Here is a 20,717-nt window from a genome sequence, read left to right as displayed (position 1 = left end):
TGTGAAGGACACAGAAAGAGCATTGTCATGGAGACGAGACCTGTTGTCAGCTCCGATCAGTGACCCAACGCGGAAGCTCTCGAAAAAAAAAGGCGGGTCAAGTAGCGCCATGACAGAACAGGTTTCGAGAGGCTCCTTCCTAATGGCACGGATAAATTTCCTGATGTTCGAGATATGAAGAGAGCCCGCATCCAGGCATGAACCGAATACCTCTGAGAGATTGAAAAATAATCGATGCTTGAGTCTGAACAGTAGGTCGACATCGAAACCCCATTATCGGAGGGGGAATGTTGTGCCCCAGTCATTAAGAGCATCCTGAATGATATAGAGGGCTCGCTGATTTGCTCCCAAAGAGCGATCGGAAGCAAGACCCCAGAAAACACGCGACAAGCGACTCATTAGGAAGAAAGGGGAGAGAGAGAGAGAGAGCACCTGGCTGCCAGAGGCGTGGAGGACGGTTGTAGTCAGAGGTCGATCTAGGGGTGGAGCACGACGTGTGAGCGAGGGCGATGCAACCCCCAAATTTCCAAAGGACTGAGGATCTGCTGTCGATGGCCCTTTTCAGCAGTAATGAAACCCCAAAACACTAAATAACTTGTTGCCTGAGGGGTGGTGGGCGATTGCAGCTGGTGGTCCACTCATTGGAGGACTCCCTAGCTTGGTTGCCTGAGTCCGGTGACGCTGATGGAGACGAAAACAGGGCAGTGGAGGTGGAGAGCTGCATCAGATGGTCAGATGAAACCCACTCACTTGATCATCGGGAAGGTTGTCGGACATGACCCCATAGCAGGAGCCTAAACCCGCTGCAGAAGAGAAGGGGTAGAGAGAGACACAACACTGATGGGGAGTTGTATCGGATTGCAGGAGGAAACCTAGTAGGATTGTTGTGTTTTCTTGCTCTTAGGGGAAGTCGCTAGAGATGGCCCCACAACAGCAGGCTAACACGCTTTAGAGAGAGAGAGAGACGTAGCGGACGTAGGACCCACGTAGGATTGTTGGTGGAAACCCTATTTTTCTCACAAGCCGGATCGCCAGGGGAGTCACCGAAGATGAACCCATGATAGAACCCTAACCCGCGATGGCCCTAAGGATAGAAATTGATCTGAGTGGTAGGTTTCTCTTGATCGACTGCATACGTGTGACACAACTCCTTTGTTGACCCAAAACGCTCGATTGATTTCCCTCGCAAGCAGCTTCTTCTGTGGAACTCGATCGACTGCAAATGTGTGAACGCTCGATCCTTGTGCTTTTTGTTCTTCTTCTTCTTCCCGTAGAGAGAGAGAGAGAGAGAGAGAGAGAGAGAGAGAGAGAGAGAGAGAGAGAGAGAGACTAGTGTATGTATATATTCAAAGCAAATCCAGTGATCAGCCCTGTGTACTTAACAAGGTATTCAGGTTCCCAAAAGCCAACACGTATCTCTCATGTCACGTCCCGCACACAATAGATCATTAACAATGTTTTTTATGAATCTATAAGCATACCAGTGATCTGCATAATTGCTAATATGTTTTAGGGTTTTTAGGAGAAAATCATTGTTATGTCAAGAGATACCAGCATTTTTCCAATATCACATTTCTATTTGATACATTTCAAGAGAAAACCACTGTTATCTTTAGTGATTTTCGAATTTGCAGCTATGTTCAGTCCACTCTCTACATTGTTACCTACGTCTGCCACACAGAGGTGGCATGTAAGGGCAGCACAAGGGACATGTTTTGTGTTTTGAGGGCTCAGGTACTTTGCAAACTACTCGGCCAATTGTGGGGGTGCAAGAGATGAATCTTATATTTCATACTGCACTACCCAACAAGCACACCTTAGTTTTATCAAAGATGCATGAGCCATGTCTCCATCTCGTCTTCTTTTCTTTTCTTTTTTCTTTTTTTTTTGAGAGAGAGCTGGGGTTAGGCAGACCCCTACCTGTTTATTATTAAATTATAAACATAATTACATCAAAGGAACCCCGTCTGGTTCCATGTTACACTAGTGTTTATCAGCGACAATAGCCAAATCAGGAGGTTCACTTGAAGAGACGCCCATCGTCGGTTTCACTTTAATTGAGAAGAGACCACGCCTGCGCTGTAGTCGTTCCGAACAAATCGAAGGTTGGCTAGAGTTGATTGCATGTGGGGGATGCCGTGAGTAGTTGAAAGCCCCGGCTTTGTATTGTCGGCGAGCTGTGGACGGTTCATTGGAAAGGGACACGGTCGAGGAACCAAGGTCGTCCGGGGGCCAGATTTTCAGCAAATGTAAAACTTTGGTGCAGTCCTCCCAATTAACAAGGAGAGTCGATATTCCATCTGACGTGCGAGGGGAAGTCGACTTTGGTGGGCCCTGAACTCTAGCCTAGACGTTGGTTAACGCTGACTGGTCCCCAATCTTCAACGGGGGTGCCACGTGGGCTACCACTATAACCGTTCGTGGTGGGGGGCAGTTACCCTACTTTTGCGTAACTGCCGAAGTGGCTGGGACGGCCGCCGGTGGATGAGATTGCTGGCCGGTTTTCCTTGGTTCCACATGAAATGCAATCTTCGATAGAGACGGAGTGGTGAATGGTTCAACCATCTGAGCATCACCGATATGTTGTTCTTGTTGGGTCCAGCCCTATCACCCACTTCTCATTAATGCAGGAGAAGTTGAAGGGTTAGCCCTATCCCCTCATTAATGATGTGGGGAAGTGGAATAGCCACCTAACTCCTATTAATGTAGGAAGTTGAAGGGTTAAAACCCCTTCAGTTTCTGGAATGAGTCTAGAAGGCTCACTTCTAGAAGGTTCATATCTAGAAGACTCTATGTCATCAATAAATAGGGGTGCAGAGGCTGTGTGTTGGAAGGAGAAGGGTAGAGTGGCTGTGTGCAGTGTTCAGAGAAAGAAGAAGTGAGAGAACGAGAGTAGAAAGAAGAAAATGAAGGAAGAAGGTTTGTCACCACGCATTGATCCTCAGAGAGAGGTGTTGGTTGTGGTGTGGGCTTTGACTCAGGTTGTGCACCCGAGAGGTAATCTTGTATTCATTTCTTCCTGTGATTTCTTTGTTGTTATTATCTTTAGCTTTGGGCAAGCTATTGGACGTTGTACTCTCTACATTGTACTCTCTACTTTTATTATAGTAGATTATTCTCTTCGTGCCCCGTGGATGTAGGTCATGTTGACCGAACCACGTAAACCCTTGTGTTGTGATTTGATTGTGCCTTTGTTAGATCCTATATTACTTTCGCATATTTTTTGTTATCTTAATTTCTCTACAGTTCCATGGGACGGTTTTCAACCTCCATGGAGTTGTCTTGTGCCTGCCCTGAATAAATCGATCACAGGTGAATCATGTTCAAGCGCAGAAAACCAGTTTGGCTGGTTCGGTTGATGGGGCCGACCTTGGGTGGGCTTGACACGGCAATGTAATTTCACCTGTGTCCACTCATCCTGAGGGATGGTTCGTTCTTTGTGGCCGCAGCTTCACGACGCATCGAGCACGTCATCGTCGAGTGTTTCATCGACCCCCACATGGGACAGAACTTGCTTCACTGTTGGTAGATAATCTCCTGGGTGAAGGTCGGTCGGTTGAGGATAGAGATCTCTAGGTGACTTTTGGATACAAAATTCAAGGAAACAGATACGCATATGCGTGCAAATGTACAACGTTTCATGGCCCTCGTATGGCTGTCAACTTCAAGCAATTGCCCCCAAGGAACGTCGCGATTCCTGGGGGGCTAGAGTTGTAGGGAACTTCACCCTCCTTAGAGAAGAAAATAGCTTCCCACAATTAGGGCATGAAATGATTTTGAACAACTGAAAATCCTTCTCTTCTTTTCTTTTTTTTTTTTAACATGGAGAAACCTCTGCTAAGGTTTAAACAACCCGTTGTGGGCCACGTTGACTATGGACCTGAGTTAGTATCCGATGCACATCAATGATATCAAACTCTCAACCTGCTTCAACTTGAAAGCCTTAAGCCAACCCATCTACAGAGCCCTTGTGGCTCCCATCCGATCTGTTGCCTTAAGCCAACCCACCTAACCAGGCAGGATCAGGTGCAATCACATTGCATTTGTGCCGATGCACCTGGTCAGCCTCCATCATCCGTTGTACAGCCTGTTAGGGTTGCGGCCCAACAGATTATTATTGACTAAGACTACAGACTACCAGGGAGCATCAGGTGCAATGTGAATGCACATTTTTTAGTGTGCTGCTGCACCTGATCAGATACTCTTAGGCCTTGCGGATGGTGGGTGATCAGGTGCAACAGGTGTGCAATAATTCATTGATTGGTAATAATATAACAGAAGTTTACACAATCAATGTGTAGGGGACGAGGTGTCACCCGCATGCCAATATCTCAGCAGTACACCTGAAATTCGAAAGAAGAAACAAAGTGAGAATCCATCTTCATGGACGGCCAAAAACCAGGAAGATGGATCCAATTAAGATCCGAGTCAGGCCATTTTAACCTACAGCGCTGCCTAAACTCTCATTGAATATGGACTCATAGACTAACTACCGTATAATTGTAATTCAATGAAAGAGGGTTTCAAGAAATAGTCCAAAATGTTGGCGGGTGAATGAAAATCTCCCCAACCAACCAAGTGTCAAATGTAACCGTTTCTCTCTGGCCATCAAAACTCCACCCACAGTTTAAATTCAAAACCAACGCACCTCCTGCTGTTAGTTATCCTGCCTTGTCGGGCTTCCAGAGGAGGAGGTTTGAGGGACTCAGTCTATGCCAGAAGACCCCTCTACCTCCCTCCCTTAACCATTCTCTTGCAGACCTTCTCCTCTCTGCTGTGACCCCACACGGCCAAGGATCCCTGTCTGAAGGCGTTTTGAATCAGCAAAGGACAATCAGAAACAGAAACAAAAAAGTTGCATTGCAAACCAAAACGCATACCAGATGTTTAAGAAGGTTTTCTAGTCAAAAATCAAAGGTATCCACGAAATTCCCTGCAAGAAAGAGACACCAATACCTGGTGAATTGATGGGAAGAATGGGAATTCGTGGGCTTTTGATTCACTTTCTGTTGGTTTGTGGTGCCACCTTCGCGAGCTCACAAGATTTCGGAGATGATACTGAGCTATCTCCGGCCGAAAGCAACTGCAATGGCATATACCTTTCGTACGCTTTTCTCTCTAGATGGAAGGAGTTTCCCCATGTTAAGAATGCCTCGGCTCAGGCTTATGCATTCCAGGCCACTGCAACCATACTCAATGCCGGGGCCGAGGAGCTCAAGTCATGGAAGATGTTTATCGGTTTCCAACATGACGAGATCCTTGTCTCCGCAGATCAGGCCGTGCTCATGGATGGATCGGATTTCCCGGCTCATGTGGGGAACGGGACGTACTTGTCTGGTTTCCCGCAAACGGATCTAAAGACTGCGATTGAAACTGCAGGTGATTTGTCGCAAATTAGGGTGCAGATCGATATCAAGGGCACCATGTTTGGAGTTAGGCCTCCTGCGACTCCAATGCCGAAAACAATTCGCTTGGCTAACGATGGTTACAAGTGCCCTGCTCCGACCCGCCACAGTAAGTAGTATTGACACATTGGATGCTGTACTCACGTAAATTGGATGAGTGTGCGCATTTCCAGTATTAGATTCCATATTGGCTGACTTACAGTTTCGTGTAAATAGCTCAAATGAGCTTTCATTGATAAAAATGTGCTCTGTTAGATCGACCAAGAAAGTCATCACATGATCACGAAGATTAAAAAGAAAAATCTCACTTGCATGATTTCATTACAATTTCCCTTTTTTGTTCTGCAATTCATTGAAGGACAACAAATGTTGGTGTATATTTCAGAAATTATATACCATGTGATCTTTTCATTGATGAAACAAGAATAAGCTTTTGTGCAGTGCCATTAAAAACAACCGTCTGAAACAAGCATTGAGCGTTTTAGTCTTCTGTCGCATGATCATGGAATGAACAGTTGTAGCACTTATACATTTGTACATGTACCAATAGCTTTCAAAAATCACAGAACCATTCTTGTTTCTCTAGTCACAAGGTCTTTCATTTCATTCGTTTCTCTCTTTTCATTTGATCTTTTTCATAATTACTAATTAGAGTAATCTGGGCTGTCTGCATCAAGGAAATCTAACTTTTTCCTTGACAAAACCATATGCAGGAAGCGAGATGCATGTGTGCTGCACTAGAGACCCCAAATTCAAGGCTAAGAAGCACGTAGAAGGCAAGTTTCTACCTCGGCAGAATGGTGATCTCGCTATATACTACGATATCCTCCAGGCATATGCAGGAAACTATCTAGCCCAGGTGTCCATTTCGAACAATAACCCGTTGGGTCGACTTGACAATTGGAATCTGACATGGGAATGGATGAGAGGTGAATTCATTTACAGCATGAAGGGAGCTTACACTCTCTCGAAGGATATCTCAGATTGCCTCTATGGAGCTCAATCAAATTATTACCAGAGTTTTGATTTCACCCCTGTAATGAACTGTCAAAAGAGACCCATAATAGCAGACCTTCCACCTGAAAGATACAATGACACAAATATTGGTCGGATTCCAAATTGCTGTCGAAATGGGACTCTGCTGCCATCTACCATGGATCCAAGCAAGTCACAAGCTGCATTCCAGCTACAAGTTTTCAAAATGCCCCCTGATTTGAATCGAACAGCTTTATACCCTCCTCAACACTGGAAGATCAATGGAGTCCTCAATCCGGATTATCATTGCGGAGCTCCAATCAGGGTAAACCCAACACAGTTTCCTGATCCAAGTGGCTTGATGTCCAAGACCCCTGCAGTTGCAACTTGGCAGATTGTCTGCAATATAACAAGGCCAAAGAAGTCACAGTCGCGCTGCTGTGTTTCTTTCTCAGCTTATTACAATGACTCTGTGATCCCATGCAACACATGTGCCTGCGGCTGCCCTGCAGATTCCAACCCTGTTTGCAATCCAAATGCATCTCCACTGCTTCTTCCATATGAAGCACTACTTGTTCCATTTGATAACAGAACAGTGAAGGCAAAAGCTTGGGCTAAAATAAAGCACTACCATGTACCAAACCCCATGCCCTGTGGTGATAACTGTGGTGTGAGCATCAATTGGCACATCTTCTCAGACTACAGAACCGGATGGACATCAAGAATCACCCTATTCAACTGGGAACAGTATAATTTTGCCAATTGGTTCGTTGCCTTCCAAATGAAAAAGGCATTTCCTGGTTTTGAGAAAGTGTACTCCTTCAATGGGACAAGAATGGAGGGGCGTAACGACACTGTATTCATTCAAGGATTTCCTGGATTGAACTATCTGATGGGAGAAACAAATGGTACCAACCCGGACATCAATCCCCCTGTACCTGGTAAGCAGCAATCGGTAATCTCCTTCAATAAGAAATTAACACCAGGTATTAATGTTGTGGCTGGAGATGGATTTCCCTATAAAATATACTTTAATGGAGAGGAGTGTTCACTTCCAACAGAATTTCCAATTGGTGCTGGCCATCGATCTGCTGTTAGCATACTTGCCTTAATTTTGCTCACAATTATGGCATTCGTGCTGTCAATGGATCAGCTCTGCTGATGATGTATGGGAACACACTTTGCTTTGTATCCTTGCTACTGGTTCTGTGATATTCTCATGGCAAGCTTGATCCATTATTAGATAATTTTTTCAGTGCAACATGGTCACACAGATAAACTTTAACACCACGAATTACTTTATTGAATGCTGCCATTAGAAAATCCATACTATCTGGGATAGTGGAGTTGGTTCTTCATTCCAGAGCATTTTGAAGATGCATGAAGGCTCTCAGGAAAAAATTGAGCATTTTTGAAACCCTGTACAAAGATGATTACACCTCTAATAGGAACATCTCAATACAAAGGCTTGGGCTCTCAAAGTTTTTCATGTAAAAGAAGATATATTATCCATATGGTTTCATGATTCATTAATTTTGTCTTAGATTATCTTTATTAGACAAAGTGGTTGTTATTTGTTGTTTAGAGAAAAGTAGATGTCATTTGATGCTTAAAGCATGCACATAAATGAACACCCACATACATGAAAATTAATAAACCAGCATGAATAAAAAAAGCCCAACAATGCACGAGCATGCACACGCATGCCAACACATGCACACACATAATAAGAATGCTGTTTCCGAGAACATTGCATATGACATTGGAATTGATGGTTGTACAAACCTCAATTGTTCATTAATAAAACCCCTTGATAATTTGGTCAATTATGGGCAATTAGTTTGGCAATATGGATCATGCTTGCTGAATCTGATCCATTTTTATGTCTCTAGTTTGGCAAATTTGTAATTATCATCATTGTCATCAAACTGTATCCCACGCACACTGGCTTGGCCTTGTGAGTCATGTTTCTTTGTTAAGGGATTCCATCTCTTTTACTTTGCCACTATTAATGGTTTCAACGTTATGTATCTCTACCTTCACGTTTAAGATTTCTGTTGAATACTTCCCACTTGACCTATGTCGCACGATTTTTTGCCCCCATATATTGTCCCCTTGTATACTAGTCGTATTGAGAACTTCATAAAAATGGCCGTATACACGTATCCACAGCCGTATATGCATGTGACATAGCACTTGACCACAGTAGAAATACTTCGGATAAATTGTTAAGGCAACTACAATACCAAGACCAGACAAGATAGAATCTAAAGAATAGGCACATAGTCCACACAAAACTGACTAGACCATATACTCTTGTATGCAACAACTCCACAACTCATATTTCTAACAAATGACAGACAGGAAACCAGCCATAGTTACATTTTTCTCTATTCACATGTAATCACCAAGTCTGCAGAAGAATTTTTTACTCTTTCAAAGTATATTACACAAATCCATGCAATTGAATGCATACATTATTCACAAATCAACGAACCAGTCACCTGTTACCGCTAAGGCCTGGACTGGCATGACATCCTTTCTCCCTATGAAAAACAACACCTATAACAAAAGAAAAGAGGGAGGGAAAACAAACACTTCTCAGTTAGCCAAAGGCAAGTCACCGGTGGGGCCAACCAAAGCCCTCAACTGCAGATGCCTCAGGCTCTGCTCCATGCTCACTTGTACCATCTCAGCCAACATCTTCCTTGCTTTATCACCTTCCTCCTTGCTCAAGTGACCCCCCACATAGCCTTCTTCCTCCCTATCACTACCAGAAGAAGAGTTCCTCAGCAACCCCAGTAGCAACCTTGCTTTCCTCTGTGATCTTGGTGTTCCCTGGACTGTCATCTGAAGGCGACCAGGAATGACCCCTTCGTTCAGTATGGCCTCCCTGAATCTACACCCATCACTCTCACACATCTTCAAGAGAGCCCCAACAGAGTTCTCCCTGCTTCGAAGTGACCCGTCTTCTATGAGTTCCACCATTGTTAGCAATCCACCTTCTTCTTCCATTATTGCCATCCCCCCCTCTTCAAAATCTGATAAAGATTCTAATAGGCCACTACATTTTTCAGCTGTTTTTGAGGATTTCTTGATGATTTTAAGCATGTCGAGAAGAGGGGGGACAGGCTTGGACGAGAGGATCTTGTAAAGGTTATCAGGATGTGTTGAGAGATTGCATACTGCCATAAGAGCATCAGTCTTGGCCTGTTGACTACCATTTTTTATCATGTCAACCAAGAGAGGTATAGCTCCATAAGCAGAGATTATAGGTTTGGTTGTAGTGGAGGCAGAGAGAGTGAGAAGTGCAGCGGTTGCATGCTCGCTCAAGTTTGAACTCTCTAACTGCAAGAAAGCAATGATTGGTTCAAGTGCACCTGCATCTACAACTGCAATCTTGTTCCTGCAGAAGACAATATAAGAAAACAAATCAGATGTGAAAGTAGAACTCTCTCTCTCGTAAATGCATTCGTTAAACTACCATAAAATGCCAGTAATAAAAATTAATTAATTCATACAACCTGCGGACCCATAACTACAAGTATATAAAAGGCAATTGAATTATACCCCATAGATGGTTCTTTCTCTTTCTATTCTCTTTTTATCCGGAAAGAAACTGTGTGCTGCTTTCTTAGCTAAGGAGTTGGGGCCAAATGTGGCAGATTTATGCAAATATACATATTACCCAAAACCTCATATTTAGTCCTCCAGGATACAGACATAATATTAGTTTTTAATTACTTTAATCTAAGGTTGCCAGGAAGGAAAACGGAAACGGGAAACAGAAACAGAAAATAAAGTTCTTTAGGCGCATGTGAAACAAGAAACAGTTGGGCAACTAATCGAAAAATGAATTGGAAAATGACTGAAGAATGCATGCAAAATGTTTAAGAAGAAAAACCTTAATAACATAATAGACGAATAAAACCAAAATATTGGAAACTTGTATCCCATGAAAGGGAAACGTGTTCCCAAAAAAGGAAACTCATTTTCTTTAAAATGGAAAATCCCATAAATTTCTTTGGCATTTCTGAAATGTTTTGAAGACATAGAGCTTTCTGTTTCAAAAATTGTTGTAGGTGTCTTGAATTTTGGACCCGCTCCAATCCATAGCCCAATCCAAAAATATTGTGGTGATTGTACAACATAAATTTCAATTGGGGTTTGTGGTGGTAGTGGAAGGATCGGGCTATTAGGGCAAAGACCAAAAACCACACACCCCTCCGTTGGTGCTGGGGCGGAGCTCTCATTGTATGAACTTACCTAGTTTTGTAATTTTTTCTTTAGTACCAGTTAGGGTTTTATGCCCTTCGTCATATATATGGCCGCCTTATTTTGAGAGTTGGGTATGAGAGTTTAGGGTGTATTAGAGATTTATAATTGTGAGAGCTCTGTATTTCCTCACATCTTGTTACTGGATTTTTACTCCTCTTTTGCCCGTTAATGTAGACCTAAGTGCCAAACCACATAAATATAGTGTATGTCTTCTCAAAATTTCCAACTCAATAAGCTAAACTCCAGCAATGGCATATGGAGCTATAAGAGCTCCTTGTCTACAAAAGGAACTATCTGTACCACCTTTAGGCCATGTGCAGCATAACCACCTTGAAAGAGGTAAGTTAAAGACTTGTGGTGATCAATGGGACTGCCCCAAGAGATGGGACCATACATCAATTACTTGCATTATTATGGCAAGTCCAATATAGGGATGGCAGTGGACCGGGTTGAATGCAGGGGACAAGGTCTCCATCCCCGCCCCATCTCAAAATTCTGCCCTCCATCCTGGCTTTCATTCTAGCACGGGTTTTGATTTTAACCTTCATCCTCACCTCTATTCCCGTTTCATGTCCTCCATCTCCGGTCTAAACCGGGCGAGGCGAGATGGGATCCCGTTTTCCCCTGATCCACTGTCATCTCTAAAGGAGGTCGAACTGTCGAAGGATATTTTAATTATTTTACTAATGGGGATCGGAGACAGGGCGGGGAAACGCATAAGTCCATCCCACACAGGTTTTGATTTTAACCTTTATCTCTGTTTCATGCCCTTCATTCTTGATCCAAACTTGTACTAAGTCTTGCAAAGAAAAAGAATAACAGGAACACGTCATTCAGTGGCAGTATCATGAATGACACGAGTCAGACACACTATGAAGTGATGACATGACTCTGACCCAGACATTATTTTAATGTTTTTTAATAATATTTCAATAAAAATGCTAAAAATATCAAGGATATTTTCTATTAAATAGAAAAAATGAAAGATCCGTGTGGGTGTATCCTCTTGTTCAAAAGAATTTCGAATTGACGTGTCGGATTCGAGTTGTAGGGTGGTACCGGTATCTTTGTGACGTAGCAACTCAGACTGTTCAACCAGTCATGTGGATCCATTAATTACATGGTCATATATGTCACAGTATAATTAGAAAACAACAGGAGTTGGTAACTGTTGTTAGGTTAACCAAACTTCAACAACCCTCCACAGTAATCCTATAGTGGATCCCATGTAAGTAACACAGCTCCGACCCAGAGACTCGACGAACTGGATCTCCTCCCCCGGATTTTGATGCGGGTTTCTGACTCTCTCGGCCTCTGGCTTTCCTCTCTTTCCTGGTTTATCTTTCCCTACACTGAGATGTTATCAGAAAACACTCGGTTGACTAGGTTCTGAGCAGATCCGGCTTGACCCAACACATTTCAGCATGAGATCCATTACCCAAACCCACATAAGTTGGATCACAGATGACCGACCGATTCAGGGGATAAAGGGGAAAAGAAAAAGAAAAAAGAGATAAGATGAAAAGTGCAAAACGATAAAGGAAATGTAGGAGGGTGTTTGGATAGACAGCAGACTTATAATTCAGCGGAAGTTGGATTTCCTAAGACATTGAATACCCCAAATACGTGATTGGAACCATAGTGACAAACGTTTTAAACGGCAATTTCTCATTTTTCAAAAACTCGCGAGCAATTGAATTTTTTTCATAAATCTTGCATTTTTTGGCAAAATCTCGGCAATTAAAAAATATATAATTTATTTTTTAAGAAAATATTAATAAAAATTATTTAAAAATAAAAATACACTTTTTTGTGATAAATAGCCGTTTAAAACGTAAATATCACATTTAAATAACGGTATTTATGTTTTTTCATAAATCTCACGATATTTTGAAAATCTTGCGAGAAATTGTCATTTTAAACTTTCAGGCAATTTCTCGCGATATTATAGCGAGATTTTCATAAATCTTGCGATATTTATCACTATGATTGGAACAAAGGCATTTATGTCCGAGCTACTTGGAATCCAAGATCATGGATATGGGATTTCACTGCTCAAAACTTGAAAACCCTTAGCCATACTTTCTAGGAATCCAAACACGAGATCGTTAGTGTAAACAATCCCAGTTTTGGAATCTGAAATTCCATTTCCCTAACGCTGTAATCCTGACAAGGGGTTACTCCTGAAAAAAAAAGAAAAAAAAAAGAAACAAAAAATATTTAAAAAATAAAGGGAAAAGCATTGATATTTTATGTGTAGGAGTTAGTAGATGTTATGTGTAGGAGAAAAATTGATATTTTATGTCTACAAGAGACCAAATGGGTAGGTAAGAAAGCAAAAGTGATAAAACCTTGGGGATATAAGATTTGGTATACAGGAATAAATAGGAATAGGAATGGAGTAGGGATTGTTATGAGTCGTCAGTTTATAGATAATGTAGTTGAGGTTCGTAGGAAGGGTGATAGAATTTTACTTATTAAATTAGTATTAGGTACAGATATTATTAATATTATTAGTGTTTATGCACCTCAAGTAGGTTTAGATGATTCCATTAAGCATCAATTTTGGAAAGATTTAGATGTAGTAGTACAAGTGATATCTTATGAAGAAAAGCTTTTCACCGGCGGTGACCTTAATGGACATGTAGGCATTAGTAGGGATGGATTTGAGAGTATCCATGGAGGCTATGGTATAGGAGAAAGAAATGAAAGTGGAGAAAGGATTTTAGATTTTTGTTTGTCCTATGATATGATCTTAGCAAACACTTGGTTTAGGAAGAGGGAGTCTCACCTAGTAACATTTAAAAGTGGGGTTAATACGAGTCAGATAGATTTTTTCCTACTTAGAAAGAGAGATAGGGGTTGTTGCATCGATTGTAAGGTTATACCGGGAGAAAGTGTAGCTACACAACATAGAGTCTTAATTTTAGATCTTAGAATTAGACAATGCCGCAAAAGGGATAGACATAGGATAGATCCTAGAATTAAGTGGTGGGCACTGAAATGAGCTAAACAAGAAATGTTTGTAGAGCAGGTAATTAAGGAAGTTGATTGGTGTCTCGAGGAGGATTCAGAATCAATGTGGAATAAGATAGCGGGTGGCATGAGAAAAGTGGCTAAGGAGGTATTGGGTGAGTCTAAAGGCGGTGCACCACTAGGTAAGGATACATCATGGTGGAACAAGGATGTCAAATTAGCTATTAAGGTTAAAAGAGAGTGTTATATAAATCTAAGTAAGAGTCGTGATAATGAGAATTTGGAGAAGTATATGATAGCAAAGAAGGAAGCTAAAAAAGTAGTTCGAAACGCGAGGGCTAAGGTATATAAGGAGGTTTATGACAAGTTGGATACCAAAGAAGGCGAGAAGGATATTTATAGGCTTGCAAAGATGAGAGATAGGAAATCGAGGGATTTGGGTATGGTTAGATGTATCAAAGATGAAACGCAAAGGGTTTTAGTCAAAGATGAGGAGATTAAGGAGAGATGGAAAGATTATTTTGATAAGCTATTTAATGATAGTCATGCTCAAGATCTTGGAGACTTCTCCATTCCTTTTCATGAGATAAATCGTGACTTCATGCGCAAGATTCAAAAGAAAGAAATTGCAGAGGCTTTGAAGAAAATGAAATCAAGAAGGGCAGTTGGCCCAGATGGTATACCTATCGAGGCTTCGAAATGCTTGGGAGAGAAAGGTTTAGAATGGTTGACAAATCTTTTTAACTTGATTTGGCGAACAAATAAGATGCCTAATGAGTGGAGGAAGAGTACTTTGGTGCCTTTATATAAGAATAAGGGTGATATACAAGATTGCACAAACTATCGTGGTATAAAACTCATGAGTCATACTATGAAACTTTGGGAGAGGGTGATTGAGTCTAGGTTGAGGAAGGTTGTCATGATATCGGAGAATCAATTTGGTTTTATGCCTGAAAGATCAACTATGGAAGCTATACGTCTTCTTAAACAACTTATTGAAAGATATAGAGAGAGGAACAAAGATTTGCATATGGTTTTTATTGATTTAGAGAAGGCATATGATAGAGTACCTAGGGACGTTCTCTAGTGGACAATGATGAAGAAAGGTGTTTCTCTCAAGTACATTAGTATAATTAAAGATATGTATGAAGATGTAGTAACCAATGTCCGCACTTGTGGAGGGGTGACAACCAATTTTCCGATAACGGTTGAGTTACATCAAGGATCTGCTTTAAGCCCTTTCCTATTTGCGATAGTGATGGATGAGCTTACGAGATCAATTCAAGAAAATGTACCGTGGTGTATGTTGTTTGCTGATTATATTGTTTTGATTGATGAGTCTAGAGCTGGGGTTAATGCTAAGTTAGAATTATGGAGACAAACATTGGAAGCTAGAGGTTTTAAGTTGAGTAAGAGTAAGACTGAATATATGGAATGTCGGTTTAGTAAGCAACGAAGTAGTGATGGGAGTGTAGTGAAGCTTGGTGAGCAAGAAATACCGGTGAATGATTATTTCAAATATTTGGGATCCATCATTCAAAAGTATGGAGAAATTGATGGAGATGTAAATCATAGGATAAAGGTTGGGTGAATGAAATGGAAAAGTGCAACTGGAGTGCTGTGCGATCGTAGAATGCCATTGCGGTTGAAGGGAAAGTTTTATAGGACGACTATTAGACCCGCTTTACTATATGGTACGAAATGTTGGGCTGCCAAGAGACATCATATTCAAAAAATGAGTGTAGCTGAGATGCGGATGCTTAGATGGATGTGTGGAAATACAATAAAAGATAAGATTCAGAACGAGGAGATACGTAAGAAGGTAGGTGTTGCACCCATTGAAAATAAGATGCAAGAGAATCGTTTACGGTGGTTTGGACATATTCGGCGAAGACCTAATGATGCTCCAGTTAGAAGGTTGGAGAAATGGGAAAATATATTAGTTAAAAGAGGTCGGGGTAGGCCTAGGAAGACTTGGATGGAGATGATAGGAAAGGATATGAATGCTTTGAACCTCACCGAGGACATGGCATTGGATAGAAATGATTGGAGGAAAAGGATTCATGTGGAAGACCCAAAATGAATTTCTTTTTTGGTTCATATCGCTGACCCCAATTGTTTTGGGATGAAGGCGTAGTTGTTGTTGTTGTTTGAAAGGGAAAAGCATGGCCATGCATTTAAGCTTGTTATTAGGGGGTGTTTTAACTAATGCACCATATTTCAAAAAAACATATTTAAAGCATTAGTACTTCCGGCAATTTAATGACTCTAGCTGAAGATTAGGGATGACAGTGGAACGGGGAAAATGGGGCCCTGTTTGGACCGAGGATGGAGGACATGAAACGGTGATGAAGGTTAAATTCAAAACCCGTGTGGGGATGGAAGCGAGGGACTTACCCTTTTCTCCATCCTGTCTCACCCCATCCCCAATCCTTCTTTAGGGATGGCAATGGACTGAGGAGAAATGGGCCCCGCCCCATTTGAACCCAGAAGGGAGAACATGAAACGGGGATGGTGGTTAAAATCCAAAATCGTGCAGGGATGGAGGTTCGGATTTTGAGACAGGGCAGGGGTGGAGACCTTGTCCCCTACCCGTCCAATGCCATCCCTACTGAAGATAATGGAGAATCAACAAAACCCATTTGAATAAAAAGAGAGTTTGCGTCTCCCCCCCTACAAAGAAATTATTTTCCCCAGTCCAATCCAAAGAGGAGTTGGGAAAAGAGAGAAAGAAAATAAATTAATAAAAGGAAATAAATAACCTCAAACCAACCTGGAGAAATAACAGAAAAATAACAAAATCAAAAGAAAATAGAAAAGAAAAGGAGAAATACCAAAAGAAAAAAAAAGGTAAAATCCCATCTCAAACGTATTTAAACGGATAATAAACGGCAGCTCCACATTAAAACAAAAAAAAAGTTAACACGCCAATTCCTAGTCTACCATAATCAACTAAGAGAAACAGAAAACCCAAAATACTAAAAGAAAATAAAAACAAAAAAGGAGAAAATGTTAAATCCCACCGAAGACATATTTAGACAGGAAATTAACGGATTCGATAACATACGATATTTAAAAAAAGCTAAAATTAACTACTTAATTGTTATTCGCTAATCAATCTACCTGAAAAGAATGCACGTATAAATTCCGTTATTAACGAACTTCGCGTTACTTCTAAAAAGCAACCTCCCCTCTAATTATCCCAACGAAAAAAAGAGGAAAAAAGGGAAAAGAAGGGACTCACACCTCTCGTCTTTGGCGGCGAGATTGAGGATGGTGAGGAGCACGGCCTCCTTGGAGTCGTCCATCGGGGAGGCGAGCATCCTAACGAGCGGATCGATCGTGCCTGCCTCAGCAAACACGCGACGATACCTCGCTGATGTCTTGGTGAGTCATCGGATTTCCATCACTGCTTGCACCTCCGATTCTGGGTCGCCAGATACCGCCAGGTCCACGGCCTCCTGGACCAAGCTCCGCCGGTGGTCGTCGCTGGCCAATTCCTTGTCAGACTTTATCGGACCTATGAGAGAGAGAGAGAGACAGATTCGAGGTCGAGTTGGCCGTGGCTCACCAAATATTTTTGAACTCTCAGTTCACCTTTATCCACAACAAAAGGATTCACCGTTCATTTGTCTTGGCCTCTAAAGTCATTAACTCCTTACATCTTAGTGGTCAGCCCTATTTTTTCCTTAAATTAGATTTTCATAAAGCCTTTGATTTTGTGCATTGCCCCTTCTTATTTCAAATGTTATTCAATTTTGGCATCGTTCATCATTTTTCTAGGTGGATGAGGGAATTGGTCTCTAATGCTCAGGCCATGATTAAGATTAACGACATTAGAGGTGGCCAGATCAAGTTGGGGCGTGGATTAAGGCAAGGTTGCCCTCTCTCACCTTTGTTGTTCAATGTCATTGCTGAGGGTCTCGTGATGTTGCTTAAACGTGCTGCGGAGAAGCGCCAGATAGATCCTTTAGATGTTCCAGATTTCTCGGACCATATTCTTATTAATGCTGATGATATGATTATTTTTGGGCGAGCAAACGTGCAACAGATGCTTAGATTCAAGCTTATTCTCTAGTTCTTTCTTTTTCTTTCTGGGCTTTTCCTAAATGATATCAAATGCTCTCTTACTATTTTTAATGTTGAGTCTTTTATGCTTGCAGCGGGTTAGCAGATTTTTAATTACGCAATCTCTAAGTTGCCGATGATGTATTTGGGTCTGCCATTACAAGTGAAGCACCTTTCTTCCGTTGTTTGGGCTCCAACTATTCAAAAAGTGAAAAACAAACTTTTTTCGTGGCAGGCGTCTTATCTCTCCATCGCTGGTCGTCTGACTTTAATCAGACATGTTCTTTCTTCTATTCTTAAACTCTTCATGTCAATGTTTGTGATGCCTGTGGGTGTGGAGAAGCAAATTTGTCGTTTAATGGTGGATTTTCTTTAGTCTGGGTGTCAACTTCAAAGTAAGCTCCATTTGGTTGGTTGGCGAACGGTGGTGTTACCTAGACATATGGCTGGCTTAGGTGTTTTTGCTCCAAGACAAAGGAGTATTGCTCTTATGGCCAAGCAATGTTGGATGGTCCATCAACCAGGTTCTCCATGTGCTCGTTTGCTTCATGTTAAATATAGTGTTCCGGATTTATCTCTTTTTCGTCATGGAACCCAGGGATTGGCGATCTCACACTTGAGAGCCTTATCGTTATTCAGAGATCAAATTGGGGATACGAAAAATTACGATCAGTGGTTGCAATGAGCGATTGCGCCAAATGGTGCGTTCCACACCCACAAAGTGTATAGATCATTGCCCCTCCCAAGGGCTGACTGGTTACCTGAGTGTGTGTTATTGGCTAAGGGCCCTTCTCCAAGATCTCGGGTCTTGACTTGGTTAATTTTGTATGATAGGGTTCAGACTCATAGTTATTTAAAGAAGTTGGGCTTTCAGTTACCTAGCCGGTGTGTGCTTTGTCAAGCTACTGAAGAAACTACTTCTCATTTATTCTGGTTCTGCCCAATCTCTGTGATCCTATTTAATAGGACGTGGAGATCTCCGGACATAATTGTCAAAGAAGAGTCTTTTGCGCTTGATCTGCTCCTGAGCCCTATTGGAATTAGACAATGCAAGCGGTGGAGACTGATCTGGAAGACGTGGTTGCTTACTACTTGGTGGTTTGTTTAGAGGGCAGGCAATGATGCTACTTTCTGAAATTTCGACCGTCTTTAATAATCTTATCCATAAAATCCTGGTTGATGTATATGCGATTCTACGTATGCATCTTAAAGACCTCTCCTTCCCTCTGAACAACGTTCACTCATCGGTGGTTTCTTCTAATCCAGCAGATCCTGATTGAGCTTAGCTTTGTTGTCTGTCGCTATCTGTCTGTAGTTTCTTTTTCTTTAGCTTTTTATTTCTCTATATTTTTAGTTTTGTTTTTTATATTGTTCGGTTCATGGGTTCAACATTTTGTTGATCTTCATAAGTGGCAATGTTGATCCTCTCTCTCTCTCTCTCTCTCTCTCTCTCTCTCTCTCTCTATATATATATATATATATATATATATATATATATATATATATATATATATATATATATATATATATATATATATATATGATGAAGCCTACACAGTGGTGACGTCAAGTAATGGCAACGTCTTATTCTCGTGCCGCCTTCTTAAACGGCTAGGCTTAGCTTGGGCTTTAGCTTTGGACTGGCTTGGCTGATATAAAATGGGTCGGATTCGGGTTGGAACTAAGCATTACTGAAGCACCTTTGGACTCGCAATCGGATCCTCATTTGGATGGCACAAGCTTGTACTGATTCCTGATCTGAATAGCTAATGGGATATGTAATTTGATTTGTAAATTTGTCTAATTTGGATTTAGTTGTAAAATTCTATACTGAATCCTAATCCGGTTTGTGCAAGAATGATGTCATTTACTTTATCAAATCGGACTAAATGGATTCTTACCTGATTAGTTATCAAAGCTAAACCGTGCGTTAACATGCCAGTTTTACATGCAGACTCTCTCTAAGGATATAAACATGCCGGATTTGGTTTCAGATTAATCATATTCAGATTTGGATGGGAAAGAAATAATAAACCCGGATCCAATTAACTAATCAGATAAACTCTATGGAAGATAGTCGGTTTCAGATTCAGATGAAAATCTACATATTGAATCTGAATACAATTATTAATTGGATTATATTTGCTTTACCGTTGTGCCTTGCAAGACCATGGACGTTGACGTTGACGTTGACGTTGATGTTTGACGTGGATCACCTGAACACTGGCTGTCCCACAGAAATTGGGATTTGACCGTATCAAGTTTATGATTTTGTTGGACCTTTTTGGATCAAGTCTAACCAGATGTCACCCGGTTTGACATAGGGCACACCAAGACATTTACGAGAGTGTGAAAGGTTTAAGTTGCATGAATGTCATTCATGTAACCCTCACTCTTCTTCCACTATATAAGAAGATCCATGGTAGCTTGATGAGGACTATTTAGATGATTTCTTTTTAAGTTCAAGGTTCCTGCTCGGAAGCGGATCAAGTCATGTTGAACATGAGCATTTTTGCTCATGCTGACATCATGGCCATTCGGTTTGCATTTTAAAAAGCTCAAAAGTCAACAAAACCATGTGGCATTCATCCAAAATACAAATGGACAGCCACGATGTCCGCATGAGCAAAAACGCTCATGTTCAGCATTACCTGATCTGCGCCCATCCTGTTCACCATTCGACCTGACGGCCTAGACTCATCGAGGGCGTCGATTGGCTGAGGAGAATGCTGACCACCCATGTCTATCCAAGTTTCATCATATCAACCATGACAACTTCTAGTAAGCTGTGTTCTCCACTGATTTTATGTTAACATTGGGTTATGGGCTCACACTACACTTATATTGCGCATGTGGGTGTGCCGACATCCATATGACATTCACCAAAAAATATTTATCAACATTATTTTTCTTAACCGGATCCAGATTCTCGTTTAGTTTTGAGAATTCAACAGTGATAGAGGAAGCGTTGACCGGCAACCCACCGCCTGTGGGTCCACATCAGTAGCTGCTGCC

General features: G+C 41.5%; 1 protein-coding gene and 1 pseudogene across 1 annotated transcript; one reads left to right on the top strand and one right to left on the bottom strand.

The window, feature by feature from the left end:
* The first annotated feature begins 4,976 nt into the window (after nucleotides 1-4,976).
* LOC149834234 (COBRA-like protein 10) lies at nucleotides 4,977-7,542 on the top strand. The gene is made up of 2 exons (XM_090009317.1): nucleotides 4,977-5,514; nucleotides 6,119-7,542. The coding sequence occupies exons 1-2, from the start codon at nucleotides 4,977-4,979 to the stop codon at nucleotides 7,540-7,542; spliced, it is 1,962 nt and encodes a 653-aa protein (XP_089865443.1).
* Nucleotides 7,543-8,981: 1,439 nt separating this feature from the next.
* Nucleotides 8,982-20,443, bottom strand: LOC149834233 (U-box domain-containing protein 17-like; annotated as a pseudogene).
* Between the last annotated feature and the right edge of the window lie 274 nt (nucleotides 20,444-20,717).

This window comes from Nuphar pumila, chromosome 6, assembly GCF_984573655.1.
Source record: "Nuphar pumila chromosome 6, dmNupPumi1.hap1.1, whole genome shotgun sequence".
NCBI lineage: Eukaryota > Viridiplantae > Streptophyta > Magnoliopsida > Nymphaeales > Nymphaeaceae > Nuphar > Nuphar pumila.
The sequence above is the reverse complement of the archived record's forward strand: the minus strand, read 5'-3'. Positions and strand labels throughout refer to the sequence as shown.